General features: G+C 35.8%; 1 protein-coding gene across 1 annotated transcript in view; it reads left to right on the top strand.

Annotated features, from left to right (window-relative positions):
• LRRIQ1 (leucine rich repeats and IQ motif containing 1) overlaps positions 1 to 18946 on the top strand; it is a 201435-nt gene that overhangs the window by 63639 nt on the left and 118850 nt on the right. Inside the window, exons 12-13 of the mRNA XM_046646524.1 lie at positions 3517 to 3590; positions 7047 to 7140. Of these exons, the coding sequence (XP_046502480.1) occupies positions 3517 to 3590; positions 7047 to 7140 (168 nt within the window). The remainder of the gene's footprint in view (positions 1 to 3516; positions 3591 to 7046; positions 7141 to 18946) is intronic.

The raw sequence follows: 18946 nt of genomic DNA, 5'->3' as shown, positions 1-18946 counted from the left end.
TTAAAATGTTTTAGAGTTGATAACAATAATTGGGATACTTAAAGCAAATAATCCTTATTTATAATTTTGTTTGCTTTGCCTTATAACATTTGGATATTGAGGTGGTGTTTGCTATTTTGGGGGATCAAAACTGAGTAATATGTCATTACCCTTAAAAAACTCTTAAGAATAATAGAACTTAATCTTTTGAACTTAACTATATTTTAAAAAGAGGTAAAATTATTATATAATATATAATATTTTGAATTTTTAAATAATACTGTCACTTATATTTGAATGTATTTTTGTGAATCTCTCAAAGCTCTTTGCACGTGTAACCTGCTGTCATTTTTGGAAGTGTGAAGGGAGAAGGCCTGAGGGCTCCAGGGAAATGTGATTTATAGAAATGGACATAACCACAGGAAAATCATTTCCTAAAATCATAGTGAAAAGTAGTTCAACCTTGGGATTTTTCACAATAAGCTAATACCATTAACTGTAGAAATTACCCATCTTACATTAAGCTTCTACATGTACATTAACTTTTTCAGAACAACACCAGGTTTGGTAAAACTTAAAGTCAGCAGATTCGGGTTTGAATTTTGAATCTACAACTTATCTGTCAGTTGATGTTGAAGAACTCTCTTCTCCTTACCTGAGCCTCAGTTTTTTCATGTGTAAAAGGGATAGTAATACCTACGTTACCTAATTAATGGGACTTTAATGATGATCAAAAGGAAAATGTATGTCAATATATTTTGCAAACCTGAGAAGAATTTTATAAATGTGATAGTTGGATTGTGGTTGGTGTGTTTTTTAAATAGCATATATTTTTCTTTTAATTTTTGATAAATATTTTCATAGCAAGGAAGAAATTATGTGTCCATATGCTTTTTTCCCCAACAAATGAAATACATATAAAGAATGATACTTAGTACATATTGTTTGAAATACTGTTTCATCTTGACTTATGTTTTAAATTTGCATTAGGACATGTGACTGTTTTAAGTTTTTCTCAGTGGAGCTCTAATTGGAAGACTCTCTGGCTTCATAAGCCTTTCTAACTTCCAGTGAGACTCTAAGTAGGAGCAGAAAGTGGAAACTATTACCCATTGGCTGCTCATTGTACAAATCTTTTGCTTTTTGTCGTCTTTGAAATTTATATCTTTTTAATGCCCAGGGCTAATGTGACAAGGTCAAATGGTATTAGGTTTTCACTAATGTCCTTTGTCTTTCTGGTTTGAATTTTCTTGAAAAAGAATATACACAGAATGTCAGTAAAAGGAAAAGTTAGAGGTTTGAAAAAAAAGATTCTACTATTAGGTTTCTGCCATCCTAATGAATAGTCATAAAGGTGAATGAATAGCCAGTTTTCTTGATTAAAATTTCCAAAAAAGAAAAAGAACATGATCCTAAAAGCATGGTTATCTGAAAAGATAAAACTTCAATATTATAAAAATATTTGGCCAAACCAAACATTTTTTTTTACTTAGACTGATTTTTGTAAAAGCAATTTTTATTTTTAATTTTAAAACTTTACTGGTTATTTTTACTTGATGTCTTCACATAATTTATCTGCTATCTATATGTTGCCATATAACTTATTGGTTAAAAAAATGAGATGTTCTGAAAAAAGAGAAAAACTCAACTATTAATCTTTCAAAATTCTTCTAGGAGATGGGTAAAGATTTAGTATTAGAAATATATTAAAGGTACAAAACAAATAAGAATGTTCTTGTTAATAAATACATTTATTAGAATTATATTTTCACTTGAAGAACTTAAATTTCTTACTTGTAATAATGATCTACAACGTGCCTGAGTTAGAAATGTCATAAAATTAGGACTTAAATCCACTAATCATGTATTGAAAAAGTTGTAAGTTTCTTCCTTCCTTCTTTCTTTTTTTCTTTTTCAGTGTACATGTGACATTTCAGTAAATTTTACTATTAAAGAATGTGTATGCAAATAACAAATTGTATGTATAAATGTAATGGCCAATATTTTAATACTTTTGTTACCTTGGATTTTTTCCCCCGGAAATTGTTTTTAAGAAGTGGTGTTGTATAGGTTTTGTATAAATAGTAATATTGTACTTAAGATTGGTTACATTCAGAGAGATCTTCTTCCAGCCTCATTATTTAGTCTATTTCTTCATCAGTAGTATATTCTGTCTCTGCTAATGCGGAACAGGATAGTGCAAGAGAGGAGTCAAGGTCGATACAAGGCTTAGTTTTATGCCAGAACCATGAGGCTTCCTGTTCATTATTCTGTAAGCTTCTGACCTTAGAATAATAGTAGGTTTTTTTTTTTTTTTTCCATGGCAGGGAGTTGGTAAAAATAAAGATGTAAAAATCTCTTCCAGGACAACTGGAGGGACAGTATAAAAAACAAGAAAGTAAAAGAAGTAGAAATTAATGCATGCCTCTTTTTTCTTGGTACCAGAAGTACTCCTTTAATTGGAGCATATTTTGAACATTTATGGATTTCCAACATTTATAAGGGGGATTAGTTCAGAAGACTTTTGTATTTGTAGTGAGAATATGTCTTATACAAAGAGATTTTTGTCTTGTTTAAAGATTTAGATAAACTCGCTTAATTTTCATTTCCAGGTAGCTAGAGTAATGTGACATTATGTTACTAAGTAAGTGTAGACTGTCTTAGTCGGAAATGCAAATTAAACTAATTTTCCCTTCATAGCTTTTGCTTCCAATGATGGGAATATTTTGGATATCATTGACACTCCTTGCTTGAATAAAGCTTCTTAGTGACAATTATATCTTAGAAAAAGATAGAAACTTTTAAAAAGTACAAAGTTCATTATTATTAGAATTTAGATATGCATGAATTAATAATGAATATTAATTTTAAATGTTAATATATTTTTGCCAAATTTAAGTCCATTCTATTGATATGAAACATTTCCTATAATTGTGTTCCTCAGATGCATATTTCAAATTTAGAAATAACCCCAGTGTAACTTTCTACTTGTAATACTTTCAATATAGTGAATAAAACATTTTTTTAATTAAAAAGCAAAACTAGTTACTCTAATCAGTTATTCTGTCAAAAAGTGAGAATAAATACGTTTTATGTTTTTATTACTTAATGGCTTGTTATATGTGTGAGCCAGAAAAAAATACTCAGACAATATAAATTCTCTGTATATTTAGCCTTACACAAAGACAAAACAAAACGGCAAGAGCAGAAAATCTACTTATTTTTATTTAAAGACTGAGTACACATTGAAGTCCATGATATTTGATTGGAATTGGCAATTCCTTTCTCTTTAGAGATGCATATAAATCTTCCATTATAGAATACTTAGAATTTTAGAATTACTGCATTTTTAGTAAGTACTGTTAATAGATGTTGCTATAATTGCATTTTATTGTACAAATGCAATTGTATATATAACTACATACAATTGCCTATCTTTTATAATTGTGTTCTAAAAATGTATTATTATATAGTTACATCAATAGTGTTAAGGACATTCTAATTTAAAATTTTTATGTATTCTATTTTTGTTTTCAGCTTAACAAAAATCATACCACTTTTTCATTTTATTTCTTTGGAAAAACTAGATGTCAGCAACAATTGTCTCTCTGGTAAGTTTAGAATAATACATAATTTTTTTAAATAATAGGCTTTTGATTTTACTTTTTAAATATAGTAAGAAGTTGTTTTGGGTAAATGTGTTAATGGCATTCACAAATAAAATATCTATACAGTAAGATGTAAGGGAGGAAAAATTTCTCCTCTACTCTCTTAGGGTCTTAGGCTGGGCCTAAGAATTAAAATAACAATAAGACAAACATAAGAAAAGAATACAGGTTTTTAATTTTTTTTTTTAACATGTATGCGGGAATTCTCACAAGAAAAATAAAGACCTCAGGAAGCAGTTAGAATTAAACACTTATGTAGTGAGTTGGACAAAGAGTAGTAAATTGTGAAAATATGACAAGGCAAAGGAGCTTGGGCTAAGGTAATTAATTGGATGTACAAGTGACTAGGAAATAAAGGTTAGTTTAACAAGTTTGCATACATTTCTCTTGGCCTTGACTTCCTGTCCTTGAGATAAGAATGTCTTCCTGGGTCCCACCCAGTGGCATAGTGGTTAAGTTAACGCTGTCTGCTTCAGCAGCCCGGGGTTCGCCAGTTGAGATTCCAGGCGGAACTACGCGCCGCTTGGCAAGCCATGCTGTGGCAGGCGTCCCACATATAAAATATAGGAAGATGGGCACGGATGTTAGCTCAGGGCCAATCTTCCTAAAAAAAAAATGTCTTCTGGTATGTGGAGGATATCTTTAACATGGGAATTTCATCTCCTGCTTTTAAGAGGAAGAAGGAGGTTAGAGTGTTGTTCTTGCATCTGTGTTTTTTAAGCACCTTTAACTAAAACTGTCAATATGCCAGAATGGCATATTGGGGTGGCGTATTCTGAACTCCTTCAAAAGCATGGTGAAATAATTCAATCAAAATTTTCTTTCCACTTTTAAAATCAGAACACTTCCATATCTTTCTGGTAGACCTGGGCAAATGTCACAATTACATTTATATTTAAAATTCATGTATCTTTTACCTATGAAATAAATAGCCTAATGAGGATGAATAAACAAACTTGTCTAACTTGTTGCCTCCTAACAGGTATAGAGTAGGCACCCATTAAAAGTTTGTTAAATTGAAGAATGATGAATTGATTTGGTTGACTAACTCCCCCCAAAATTTCCCCATCCCCATTCCCAGTCACTTCCTTCATAGAGACAACCACAGTTCTAAATTTCTCATGATAAGTTAAACTGTTCTACATCTTTATATTAATGAGATCAAACAATACGTTCTCTTTTAGCTTTCTTTACTCAGCATTCATGTGACATTCCACCATATCAGTAGGTTTTTTTTTCTGAAGTGTAGTCTATTTCATGAATATATCACAATTTGTACATTCTCCTGTTGATTGATATTTTAATTGTTTGCAATTTTGAGCTACTATCATTATAAAGTTCCTATGGAAATTTCTGGTACAAATCCTTTTGTGGACCTATGTTTTCAGTTCTCTTGGGTAAATATATAAGAGTATAATTGCTGGATAATAGAGTAGGTCTATGCTTAACTTTATAAAAAACTGAAAAAACTGTTTTCCAAAATGCTCATAATGTTTTACATCTGCACTAGTAATGTAGGAGAGTTCTGATTGCTCCGTTCTAGAGGGTGTTTAGTGTTTCATTGTGTTATCTCATAATGATTTTAGTTTGATTTCCCTGGTGAATAATAATATTAAGCCTCTTTGCATGATTTATTGATGATTTCTGCATATTCTTTTGTGTCTGTTCAAGTGTCTTAACCATTTTTAAAATTTAGTTGTCTTTTTCTTATTTATTTGTATAAATTCTTTATATATTCTGGATGAAATTCTTTGGCAGATATGCTTTGTAAACATTTTCTCCCAGTCCCTCTTTTACCTATTAATTGTATTAATGGCATCCAGATGAGCAGAAGTTTTCAATTTTGATGAAACTTAATTTATCATATTTTAATAGTTACTGTTCTGTGTGTCCTTTGTAATGTTTTTCTACCTCCAGATTGAGAACAGGATTTTCTATGCTCTCTTGCTTTCTTATAGAAGTTTTGTACTTTTAGGTCTGTGATCTGTCTCAAATTAATTTTTTGAATGGTGTGAAGGGATGAGTTCAGTTTTTGATAGGGATATCCAGTTGTTCAGCAACATTTGTTGAACAAGCTTTTATCATCATTGAATTACTTTGGTGTCTTTGTCAAAAAATTGATTTACATTTGGCTCACTTTGGGATGTGTTTCTATTAACTGCTTTTCTCTTAATGATAAGATCATATTTTTCTATTTTTTATATGTCTAGTAATTTGTAACTATATGTTGAACCTTATACAGAATACAGTTTACTGAGTCTGGACATTGTTGTCTTCCTTTTAAAGGGTGTTAAGTTTACTTCTGGCAGGCAATTGGATGGATAACTGATGAATAATTTTGTTTCTATCAGCCTTAATTTCATTCTCTCCTAAGACAAGTCTTAGTGCATGCCCCTACCCCAGGGCATTGTTTTCACTCCTAATGCATAGTCTTTCTGGATTTTAGCTCAATCTCTGAGATGCTCAATTAGATCTTATTCTGGCTGGGATGAAACTCCAATGTCTTTCACTGCTGCGTGACCTTTAGTGTCATTATTCAGCCTTAGCCCTACAGCAGGGATCTCTGCTAGGCTTTTCAGATTCTTGCCCTGCTGGTGTAACACCTAGCACTTGTTCAAGGACCCGCAGGGAATCCTCACATAAACTTCTGCCAACTCTCCCCGCCCCCGACATATACACACACAGCTTCTTCTCAATACTTTTTGCCATAAATTCCAGCTTCAGTTCTAATCTTTGCCTCCTCACTCAGCAAAAACACTTGGGTCTCCACGTTCCCGCTCTGAAGTGATAAATTGCTCTCAGGCAGAAAGCCATTGTGATTGGAGGTTTACCATGTGTGTTTCTTTTATCTCAGTCAGGCTTATAAATAGGTACTTCCTATACATTGTCCATTTTTATGATTGTTTTCTGTGGGAGGGCAATTCCAGTATAAATTCATCTGTAATGTACCTTAGATTGACCTACTATTTTAACTTTTAAAGGTATAACAGATCCATGTAATTCTATTTAGGGATATGTTCAATTATACTACTATTCTATTACTTTAGATTTCACTTTTTCAGATTTTGTGCTTATAATCTGGCATGAACTGTTCTAAGCCCTTTATACACATTATCTCATTTAATTTTCACCCTGCGAGATAGATATGAACCTCAATCGTAAAGCAGCTGTATGATTTGCATAAATTCACACAGCTGCTATATCCTAGAAATAAATATTCTGACAGCAGAGTTGGTGTTTTTAATACAGTCTCCTTTTAATAGCATATCATATTCTGCAGAATAAATAACTTTTGTTCCTTTTCTTTAATATCTAACCAATAAATAAAATGGTCACTGACATTATTTTTCTTTATCTGTGATACCTTTCATAGTGATTTTTATTGTTTACTTTCTGTAGATCTTACAAGTACCATAAAGTGGTTTGATGCGTGCTATTCTCTCCGTGAATTATCTCTCACTGGAAACCCACTTCTTCAGGAAATAAACTGGAGGTAAAGAAATATTGTTGTACCATATGTGCATACTTTATTATAGTTGCAGAAAACAATTTTTTTCCATTTTATTTATTTATATATTTTTAATTTTAATTTTTGTTTTTATAGCAGTAATATTAGATTATAACCTTATATAACTTTCAGATGTACGTCATAATATATTTCCAATCTGTGTAGACTACATCATGTCCACCACCCACAGACTAATCATAATCCACCACCACACATGTGTGCCTAATCACCCCTTTTGCCCTCCTCCCTCCCCACTTCCCCTCTGGTAACCACCAATCTAATCTCTGTTGCTATGTGTTTGTTTGTCATTGTTTTTATGAGTGAGATCATATGGTATTTGACTTTCTCCCTCTGACTTGTTTCACTCAGCATAATTCCCTCAAGGTCTATCCATGTTGTTACAAGTGGCTGGATTTCATCCTTTCTTATGGCTGAGTAGTATTCCATTGTGTATATATACCACATCTTCTTTATCCATTCATCCCTTGATGGGCACCTAGGTTGCTTCCAAGTCTTGGCTATTGTGGATAATGCTGCAATAAACATAGGGGTGCATATATCTTTATGCATTTGTGTTTTCAAGTTCTTTGCATAAATACCCAGCAGTGGAATAGCTGGATCACATGGTAGATCTATTCTTAATTTCTGAGGATGCTCCATATAGCTTTCCATAGCAGCTACACCAGTTTGCACTGCCACCAGCAGTGAACAAGTGTTCCCTTCTCCCCACATCCTCTCCAACACTTGTTGTTTCCTGTCTTGTTAATTATAGCCATTCTGATTGGAGAGAGGTGATACCTCATTGTAGTTTTGATTTGCATTTCCCTGATAGTTAATGATGTTGAACATGTTTTCATGTAACTGTTGGCCATCCATATATCTTCTTTGGAGAAATCTCTGTTCAGATCTTTTGCTCATTTTTTAATTGGGTTGTTGGTTGTTTTTGTTGTTGAGACTTATGAGTTCTTTGTATATTTTGGTTATTAACCCCTTATCTGATATAGGGTTTGCAAATATCTTCTCCCAATTGTTAGGTTGTCTTTTTGTTTTGTTGATGGTTTCCTTTGCTGTGCAGAAGCTTTTTAGTTTGATGTAGTACCATTTGTATATTTTTTCTTTTGTTTCCCTTGCCTGGTCAGACATGGTACTTGAAAATATGCTGCTAAGACCTATGTCAAAAGCATTCTGCCTATGTTTTCTTCTAGAAGTTTCATGGTTTCGGGTGTTACACTCAAGTCTTTAATCCATTTTGAGTTGTTTTTTGTGCACGGTGTAAGATGATGGTCTACTTTCATTCTTTTGCGTGTGGCTGTCCAGTTTTCCCAACACCGTTTATTGAAGAGACTCCCCTTTCTCCATCGTATGCTCTTGGCTCCCTTGTCGAATATTAGCTGTCCATAAATGTGTGGGTTTATTTCTGGGCTCTCGATTCTGTTCCATTGATCTATGTATCTATATTTGTGCGAGTACCATGATATTTTGGTTACTGTGGCTTTGTAGTATATTTTGAAATCAGGGAGTATGATACCTCCAGCTTTGTTCTCTTCCCTCAGGATTCCTTTGGCTATTTGCAATCATTATTGTTCCATATAAATTTTAGGATTCTTTGTTCTATATCTGTGAAAAATGTTGTTGGAACTTTAATAGGGATTGCATTGAATCTATAGATTGCTTTAGGAAGTATGGATATTTTAACTATGTTAGTTCTTCCCATCCAAGAGTATGGAATATCTTTCCATTTCTTTGTGTCTTCTTCAATTTCTTTCAACAATGTTTTATAGTTTTCGGTGTACAGATCTTTCACCTCTTTCATTAAGTTTATTCCTAGGTATTTTATTCTTTTTGTTGCAATTGTAAATGGGATTGTATTCTTAATTTCTCTTTCTGCTATTTTGTTATTAGTGTATAGAAACACAACTGATTTTTGTATGTTGGTTTTATATCCTGCAACTTGACTGTATTCATTTATTATTTCTAAAAGTTTTCTAGTGGATTCTCTAGGGTTTTCTACATACAAAGTCATATCATCTGCAAATAGCGACAGTTTCATTTCATCTTTTCCAATTTGGATCCATTTTATTTCTTTTTCATGCCTGATTACTCTGGCTAGGACTTCCAATACTATGTTAAATAAGAGCGGTGAAAGTGGGCATCCTTGTCTGGTTCCTGTTCTTAGAGGGATAGCTTTCAGTTTTTCTCCATTGAGAATGATATTTGCTGTGGGTTTGTCATATGTGGCCTTTATTATCTTGAGGTATTTTCCTTCTATACCCATTTTATTTAGAGTTTTCATCATAAATGAATGCTGCATCTTGTCAAATGCTTTCTCTGCATCTATTGAGATGCTCATGTGATTTTTCTTCTTCATTTTGTTAATGTGGTGTTTCATGTTGATAGATTTGTGGATGTTGAACCATCCCTGCATCCCTGGAATGAAACCCACTTGATCATGATGTATGATCTTTTAATGTATTGTTGTATGCAATTTGCTAGTATTTTGTTGAGGATTTTTGCATCGATGTTCATAAGTGATGTTGGCCTGCAATTTTCTTTTTTTGTGTTGTCCTTGTCTGGTTTTGGTATCAGGATAATGTTGGCTTCATAGAATGAGTTAGGAAGGCTGCCCTCCTCTTCAGTTTTTTGGAAGAGTTTGAGAAGGATAGGTATTACATCTTCTTTGAATGTTTGGTAGAATTCTCCAGGGAAGCCATCTGGTCCTGGACATTTATTTTTTGGGAGGTTTTTGATTACTGTTTTGATCGCCTTACTGGTGATTGGTCTATTCAAATTATCTGCTTCTTCTTGATCAAGTTTTGGAAGGTTGTATTATTCTGAGAATTTATCCATTTCTTCTAGATTATCCAATTTGTTGGCATATAGCTTTTCATAGTATTCTCTTATAATCTTTTGTATTTCTGAGGTGTCTGTTGTAGTTTCTCCTCTTTCCTTTCTGATTGTATTATTTGAGACTTCTTTCTTTTTTTCTTGGTGAGTCTAGCTAAAGGTTTGTCAATTTTGTTTACCTTTTCAAAGAACCAGCTCTTAGTTTCATTAATTTTTCTATTGTTTTTTTAGTCTTTATTTCATTTACTTCTGCTCTGATTTTTATTATTTCCTTCCTTCTGCTAATTTTGGGCTTTGTTTATTCTTCTTTTTCCAGTTCCTTTAGGTGCACTGTTAGATTTTTTATTTGGGATTTTTCTTGTTTGTTGTGATAGGCCTGAATTGCTATAAACTTTCCTCTTAGAACTGCTTTTGCTGTATCCCATAGATTTTGGAATGTCATATTTTCATTTTCATTTGTCTCTAGGTATTTTTTTGTTTCTCCTTTGATTTCTTTTTTGACCCAATCATTGTTCAGTAGCATTTTGTTCAATCTCCACATTTTTGCGGCTTTTCTCATTTTCTTCCTGTAGTTGATTTCTAGTTTCATGCCTTTGTGGTTAGAAAAGATGCTTGGTGTTATTTCGATCTTCTTAAGCTTATTGAGACTTGTTTTGTGGCCTAATATGTGATCAGTCCTGGAGAATGTTCCATGTGAATTTGAAAAGAATGTGTATTCTGTCGTTTTATGGTGGAATGTTCTATATATATCTACTAAGTCCATCTCATCTAATGTGTCGTTTAAGGCCAGTGTTTCCTCATTGATCTGTTTAGATGAATCTGTCCATTGGTGTAAGTGGAATGTTAAAATTCCCTGCTATTATTGTGTTACTGTCTATTTCTCCTTTTATGTCTGTTAGTAATTGCTTTATATATTTAGGTGCTCCTATGTTGGGTGTGTAGATATTTATAAGTGTTATATCCTCTTGTTGGATTGTTCCTTTTATTGTTCTGTAGAGTCCTTCTTTGTCTCTTGTTACAGTTTTTGTTTTAAAGTCTATTTTGTCTGATATAAGTATTGCTACCCCCACTTGCTTTTCTTTGTCATTTGCATGGAATATCTTTTTCCATCCTTTCACTTTTGGTTTGTGAGTATCTTTAGGTCTGAAGTGTGTCTCTTGTATACAGCATATATATGCGTCTTGTTTTTTTTATCCATTTGGCCACCCTATGGCATTTGATTGGAGCATTTAGTCCATTGACATTTAAAGTAGCTATTGATAAAAGTGTATTTATTTCCATTTTGTTACTTTTTTTTCTGGGTGTCTTAGTAGTTCTTCTCTGTTCCTTTCTTCTTCACTTGCTCTCTTCCCTTGTGGTTTGATGGCTTCCTTTAGTAATATGCTTGATTTCCTTCTTCTTACTTCATTGTTTACATATTATAGTTTCTGGTTTGTGATTACCATGAATTTCCTATATAATATTCTACATATATAGCAATATTTATTGAGTTGATAGTCTCTTTAGCTTGACCTCTTTCTAAAAGTTCTACTCTTTTAATCCCCTCCTCCCACATTTTATGTTTTTGAAATCATATCTAATCTTTTGTTTTGTGTGTGTCTATCCATTACCCTCTTATTGTAATAGGTAATTTTAGTCCCTTTGTCTTTCAACCTATATATCATCTTCATAGGTGGTTGATCTGCTACCTTTACTATATTGTTGCCTTTACCAGTGATTTTATTGCCTATTTTTTTGTTTTTGTTTTTTTTTTGATAATTTTCTTATCCCTATTTGTGGTCTTCTCTTTCCCACTTAAATAATAAGTCCCTTCAGTATTTCTTGTAGAACTGGTTTCTTGGTGATAAACTCCTTTAATTTTTGCTTGTCTTGGAAGCTCTGTATCTGTCCTTCCATTCTGAAAGATAACCTTGCTGGATAGAGTATTCTTGGCTGTAGGTTTTTTCCTCTCAGCACTTTATATGTCCACACCACTGTCTTCTAGCCTGTAGGGTTTTGGCTGAGAAGTCCACTGATAGCTGTATGGACTTTCGTTTATATGTCACTTGTTGCCTTTCTCTTGCTTCTTTTAGGATTGTCTGTTTATCTTTAATTTTGGACATTTTAATTATAATGTGTCTTGGTGTTGGGCTCTTGGTGTTCATCTTCTTTGGTGCTCTCTGTGCTTCCTGTACTTGGATGTCTTTTTCCTTCCTTAGGTTAAGAAAGTTTTCAACTATTATTTCTTCAAATAGATTCTCTGCCCTTTTGTCTTTCTCTTCTCCTTCTGGGACACCTATAATATGATTGTTAGTGCACTTGATATTGTCCCAGAGTTCCCTTAGACTGTTCTCATTCGGTCTCTTTTTTCTATCTGTTCAGCATGGTGATGTCCTCTAGTTTTTCTTCCAGCTCACTGCTCTGTTCTTCTGTATCATCTACTCTGCTATTGAGTCCTTCTAGTGAATTTTTCATTTCCAGTATTGTAGTCTTCATTTCTGATTGGTTCTTTTTTATATTTTCCAATTCTTTGTTGATGTTCTCACTGTGTACATCCAGTCTTCTCCCAATATCAGTGAGCATCCTTATGAGTTTTTGTTTGAACTGTTTGTCAGGTAAATTGCTAATTTCTGTTTCAGTTAGTCCTTTTTCTGGGGTTTTGTCCTGTTCCCTTGCTTGAAATGTCTTTCTTTGCCTCCTCATTTTGCCTCTTTCTCTGTTCTTATATCTGTGTATTAGATGAGTGAGCCTTGTCTCCTGAGCTTTGAGAAGTGGCCTTATGTAAGAGATGCCTTTTGAGGCTCAGCAGTGTGCTTCCCTCTCATCACCAGTCCAGATGATCCAGAAGTGACCCCTGTGTGGGCCTCTGTGTCCTTCTGCTGTGGCAGGGTTGCTGTTACCTCAGGTACCCAAGGAATCTAGTCTTTCCCTCCCTGGCTGGCTGTTTGTAAATTGTGTTTGGGGAACCCCAGCACCATCGGCTGCAAGGTCTAGTGGCACACTCCTGTTGCAGTTTTCCTGTTAATTGAGTATGTACACAGTGTAACTGGTTGCTAGGCTCAGGGGCTTACGGTTGCTGTAGGCCTCAGGCCTGCAAGACTGTTGTCAGCTCTCTTAGGATTGCAGCTGGATGGGGCTGACCCTAGGCACAGGAGCGACCAGTTGTTTCAGACTTTGGAAGATGGAGTCAGTCCTCTTTGTGGCTGATTGTGAAGCACAGGTCTTTTGCCACTGATAAGCCCCACCCCCCACAGGTCCACACACACTGTCAACACAGCCCTGGACTGTGCACACTTCCTGACCCTCTGGAGTGTACCCAGTTGCCCCACTGCAGAGGCCCCAACCTCTTCACCAATGCCCCCCACAGTTCACCTGGTCCTCACACAGGCCCTGCCCCACAGAGGTGGACACAATCGCCTTCTTGTAGAGGATCAAGGCACTCAGTCTATGCAGGCTGACAAGTAGCCTGAGGGCTTACTGTTGGGTGGGGCCAGTCTTTAGGGCAGGCTTCCTGCCCTGGCTGAACTGGATTAAATCTGCACTCTAGTGGGTGTGGCAGATCCCTGGACTATCAGGCCAGGGGAAGAACTTCAGTGGTGTCTGCCAGCATCGTGTCAGCACGCATGTACTAGGTCACAAAAATGGCCACCACCAAAGTCTCAGTCTCTGGAGAGGTCTTACCTCTAACTGAGATGCACCCAGAGCCTACCAGATAAGTCTCTTTTCACCAAAGGACTGCAGCTGTCTTTTTGGTGATTTTAGGTTGCTCTCTGAGATGGGTGAGTTTGTGTGTTGGCCCTTCAAGAGCTAGGTTTTTACAGCTTTCCTCCAACAGCTTTTCTGGGGGTATCCCCCATTGCAGTTAACTGCCAGCAAAGCCAGATAGTGGGACACTCATCTCAGTTGTGTTGAGTCTGAAGGATGCTTCTAGTAGTAATGGGCCCCCCTCATGACCTCACTCCTCCAGGGAGGGCTGCGTATCTTCCGGTGGCTCCCGCTCGGCCAGCTGTGAAGGTCTGCAGCTCGCAAAGATGGGTTTTTCCTCTCCAGAAGGAATTTCTGCCTCTTCCGCCTCAGTCAGGACTGTCCCTTGTTGTGGGGGTTCTTTTTATCCAGTTTTCAGTTCTCTCTCCGGGGTAATTTTTCCAAGGATAGTTGTAACTTGGTTGTGTTTGTGGGAGGTGGTGAATTCAGGGTCTGCCTATACTACCATCTTGACGAGATCTCCCAGAAAATATAATTTGATGAAACTTGTCCTGTGTATATTGATTGCTTGGAAAAAATTAATGAAAAATAATTTAAAAGTTATTAAAAACAAAATAGTTTTGTAAAAATAGTTTAAAAAATATCTTCAGGGGCTGGCCCCATGGCTGAGAGGTTAAGTTCAACCACTCCACTGCAGTGGCCCAGGGTTTCACTGGTTCGGATCCTGGGCGTGGACATGGCACTGCTCATCAGGCCATGCTGAGGTGGTGTCCTACATGCCACAACTAGAAGGACCCACAACTAAAAAAATATACAACTATGTACAGGGGGGATTTGGGGAGAAAAAAGCAGAAAGAAAAAAAAAACGAAGTATGGCAACAGTTGTTAGCTCAGGTGCCAATCTTTAAAGAAAAAAATCTTCAGCCTAAAATATTTTATTGGATACACATGAACTAATGCAAATTTGAATGATAATTCTGATCCATACCATTGATTGTGTGACAATTTTAGTATGTTGTTAACTTGACTTTTATATTTATAGAAAAGACATTTCTTCGGAAATAATTTTTGCAAGTCATCTAAATCACATAGGTTTCTACTTAAAATTATTTTCTTTGTGCCAGTAATTTGATTTTGTTTTATTTTCTTAAAAGGGAAAGTTGGTGTCTGTTAAAGTATGTGTTATAAGCATGTGTGAATTCATGCCTCTCTTTGGAATTTTGCAGGACCTAGGTGTAAATGAAGAAAGACATTTTGTAACTTTTTAAAATGAATTTTCTTCTTTAAAAAAGTTTCTCTAATCTGAATCGCTCATATTATGCTAACACTGTTTTCCCCAAATTGACCAACATCTTTTTTTATAATCAGGTTTTTTGAGATAATTTACATGTAATAAACCTCATCTGTTTTGTTTGTGGGTGTAAATATTTTGTAAAGCCCCCATAATCAAGATACTGAACATTTTCATTACTTCACAAAATTACTTCATGCCCCTTTGCAGTCAATCTCCTCTCTCAGTACTTTAAAATGTCTTTCCACTGTCTCATGGTTCTCGTTGGTTCTGATCAGTCTGCTGATATTCTTGTCTTCATTCCTCTGTCTCTGGATACTTTTAATATTTCCTCTTTGTCAGTGGTTTTCAGCAATTTGATTATGATGTGCTTGGTGTGGTTTTATATGGATTTTCTCTGCTTAGGATTTATAGAACCCCTTGGATCTGATAGAGTTATAGTTCTATAAAATTTAGAAATTTGGGGAACATTATTTTTCAAATGTTTTTTCTGCTTTCTTCCTATCTTATCCTGCTAGGAGTCCAATTTCACCAATATTAGACCTTGATATATCCCAGAAGTCTCTATTCCTCTGTTCTTACGTTTATTACACTTTTTTCTGCCTGTATTTCACTCTTAATAGTTATTGCTATGTCTTCAAGTGCTCTATTTTCTTTTTATGTATCTACTCTGATGTTAATCCTATCCAGACTATTTTTCAGTTTATATTTTAGATATTGTGTTTTTCATCTCCAGAAGTTTTATTTATGTCTTTTTTCTTGACATTTGCAATTTCTCTCCTATTTGTGCTCATGTTTTCCTAAATCGTCTTGAACATATGAAAACTATGTATAATAGCTATTTTAACATCCTTGTCTACTAGTTCCATCATCTCTATCATTTTGAAATCTATTTTTATTATTTTTTTTTCTGATTATGGGTCATATTTCCCTGCTTCGTGCATGCCTGGTCATTTTGATTGTATTCTGGACATTTTAAATTTTATATCGCTGATTTCTTAATTTTGTTTTTTCCTTTAAATAACATCTATTTTGTTTCTTTTGTGCAGCAGCTAAGTTACTTAGAATTAATGAGATGCTTTCAAAGATTGCTCTTAAGTTCTATTAGAGAAGTCCCAAAGAAATCTTTAGACTAGTGCTAATTTAGCCCCACTACTATGGTGCCAACTTTCTGAGTATTCTCCCTGATGCCTCTTATATGTATCCTTTCAACTTGGGCTGATGAGAATTATTCCCAGCCCTATGTAAATTCCTGTAATTTTCCTGCCTTTCACTTTCCACTGGATCTTTCCCTGGGCCTTAAGTGATTTTCTCTCACACATCCTCAAATCTTTACTTATTTACCCAGGTCCAGGTGAATTACATCCCAGAATACTGAAAGACTTTGCATATGTCCACTTTGGAATTTTCTGGTACTGATGATGATTCTGTCCTAAACTCTTGTCTCTTTTTATATCTAGCAGCATTCATTTGTTACATGGTTTGATGTGATTTATTGTACATTTGACATTTGTATCATGTTGGGTCATGGGTTTATCAAGGTAGGTGAGTTTGGCAACATGCTAAGTGTAAGGAAAGGCAAACATTTGTTAAAATTCAGGTAGGAAAAATCTATTTCAGGATCCTTAGAGTTTGGAGCAAGTCAGCAAGTCTTCTCAATTTGACCAGGTAGTGAAAATACAACATTTATGAACAAATGTAGACAAAGAAGAATGAATAATTGAAAAAAAGGTTGTTGTGACACCTGATCATAGGTCAGAAGCACTTGACTATTTGTCCTGATTTGGTTTCTCTCTGATGTGTGGCCATAACCAGGAAGATCCTGGTGCTGATCACTTCAGAGGAAAATAAGATTTATTACAGAAGAATCAATGATCTAGTTATGTTTGAAATTCCTATATCTGACTTAATCTACCTGTAGAATAAGATAAGAGTCTAGGAAGTACTCTCTTTTTCCTCCCTTGTCTGAGGCCTCTGCATACCTCTGACACTCTTTCCAGATGCATTGGTTTCCTGAATTTGTTATTTCGTCTTTGGTTAAGAAAATAGCAACATTTTTACAACAAGTCAAACACCTGTGTGATTTGCTACTAGTTGATAACTTATGTATCACAGAAGAGTTACTATCTTTGCCTGAAAGTCTATTTTTCTTTCTTTTATCTTCAAAACTCAGTTTCCACATAAATTCCTAATATTACATTGTTTTTTAAGGTAACCTGGTATGTTTCCACATGTTTTAGGATAGGACTTGTCAACTTCTTGTTTAGAAACATCTTTTTCCAAGTGCAATTTAAGCTGTGTAGCATAGAGGAAAGAATATAACTCAGTGCAGTGGTTCTCAGAGGTCTATCTTCAGACCAGCACTCCACCATCACCTGGAAACTTGTTAGAAATGCAAAATCTTGGCCACTGTCCAGACCCCCTGAATCAGAGACTAGGGGATGGTGCCCAGTAATCTGTGTTTTAACAAGCCCTTTGGGTGATTCAGTGCACACTAAAGTTTGGAAATCACTGTTTTTTAAACAAGGACATCCTACTCCTGCCCTATATTGTGTGATCCTGGGCAAATAACTTAACTTTCCTATGTGTCTGAATCCTCATTGGCAAAATGAGGATAATAATAGTACCTAGCTTATGGGATAATTATGAGAATTGAATGGGATAATACACATATTTTGTTGAGAAAACTTCTGGAACATAGTAAGCACACAAAAATCTACTATTTTCCATTACTAGGCTAACCAGACTATATATTGGTTCTTACTCAGTCACCAAGTATTTACTCTATGCTTGCTATATGCAACCAGTGTCCTAACATATTGAATATCATAAAAGAAATTCAATGTAACCCATGATTTCAAGTCATTTTTATAATCTTGTTAGGTATAGAAAATGTATGTAAAAAAATGGTAACCATGAAAACTAATAATGATAGCAAACAGTGGTATAGTATTTACTTTGTTCCAAGCATTGTTCTCATTTAATCCTCACGATATGCCTGATGAAATTGCTGCCTAGTATCCCCGCTTTGTAGTTGAGGAAACTACATGAAAGCATTGCATAGGAGTGCCTCTCACATAGCACACTTAATAAATGTTAGCCACTCTTTTTAAAGAGCTATGGAGAAATTTTAAATAGTTGTGTGAAAAGGAAAATAGTGTTTGGGGAATATTGTTTTCAGAAGCAAAGTGATAAGAGATTAGGGAAAAGTGGCCAAACTAAACGAGAGTTCAGGCATTAAAAAGGGCTAAAGTGAGAAGATCCAAGATGGCGCCGTGAGTAGTCCTCTTTGTCTCTCCCCCTTCGAGTCTACAATTATTTGGACACTTATCGCTTGACAAAGGATATCCAGACAGCATCTCAGGATGTCTGAGAGACCCACGCGACTATACATCGGAAGGCGGATGGACTTTCCTCCAGGAGGATGTGGAAATAGGTGAAAACTCTCCGACCCCGACGAGCAGCCTAGTACCCGCAAGCGGCTTTCTTCCAACGGACGCCCCCAGAGGATCTACACACATCTAGGGCAGGAGCGAGCACACAACAGAGGAGCGACGGTGGAAACAGGTGACCAGAACCCTACCTAAACCCTCCGCAATTACTCCTAAACGCAGAGGGAAACTTTGGAGTTGCACACCTGAGCCTGCGAGGAGAGTCTCTCCCCGCCATTGGCGGGGAGTCCCCGCCGGGTGTTCGCGGCGCCTGGAGGGTCCCAGAGAGAGTCGCTGAGGGTACGGAGGTCTCCCAGCTGCCGTTGCCTGCCCCGTGGGACTAGGGATTGCCGGAGATCTCGGAGGGGCTGGGGGAAGTTTCAAAGGCCGGCTCTGCGACCCGGACGGGAAGCGCCGGAGTTCCCCCCGGGCAGCAGACAAAACTCTCTGTCTGCCATTAGCAGAGGGGCCACGCCGAGCATTCATGGCTCCGGGAGAGGCCCGGAGGGAATCCCAGTGGGCAGGGCGACCCCCAGCTGCC

Source organism: Equus quagga, chromosome 19 (assembly GCF_021613505.1).
Source record: "Equus quagga isolate Etosha38 chromosome 19, UCLA_HA_Equagga_1.0, whole genome shotgun sequence".
In the NCBI taxonomy this organism is placed as follows: domain Eukaryota; kingdom Metazoa; phylum Chordata; class Mammalia; order Perissodactyla; family Equidae; genus Equus; species Equus quagga.
The sequence above is the reverse complement of the archived record's forward strand: the minus strand, read 5'-3'. Positions and strand labels throughout refer to the sequence as shown.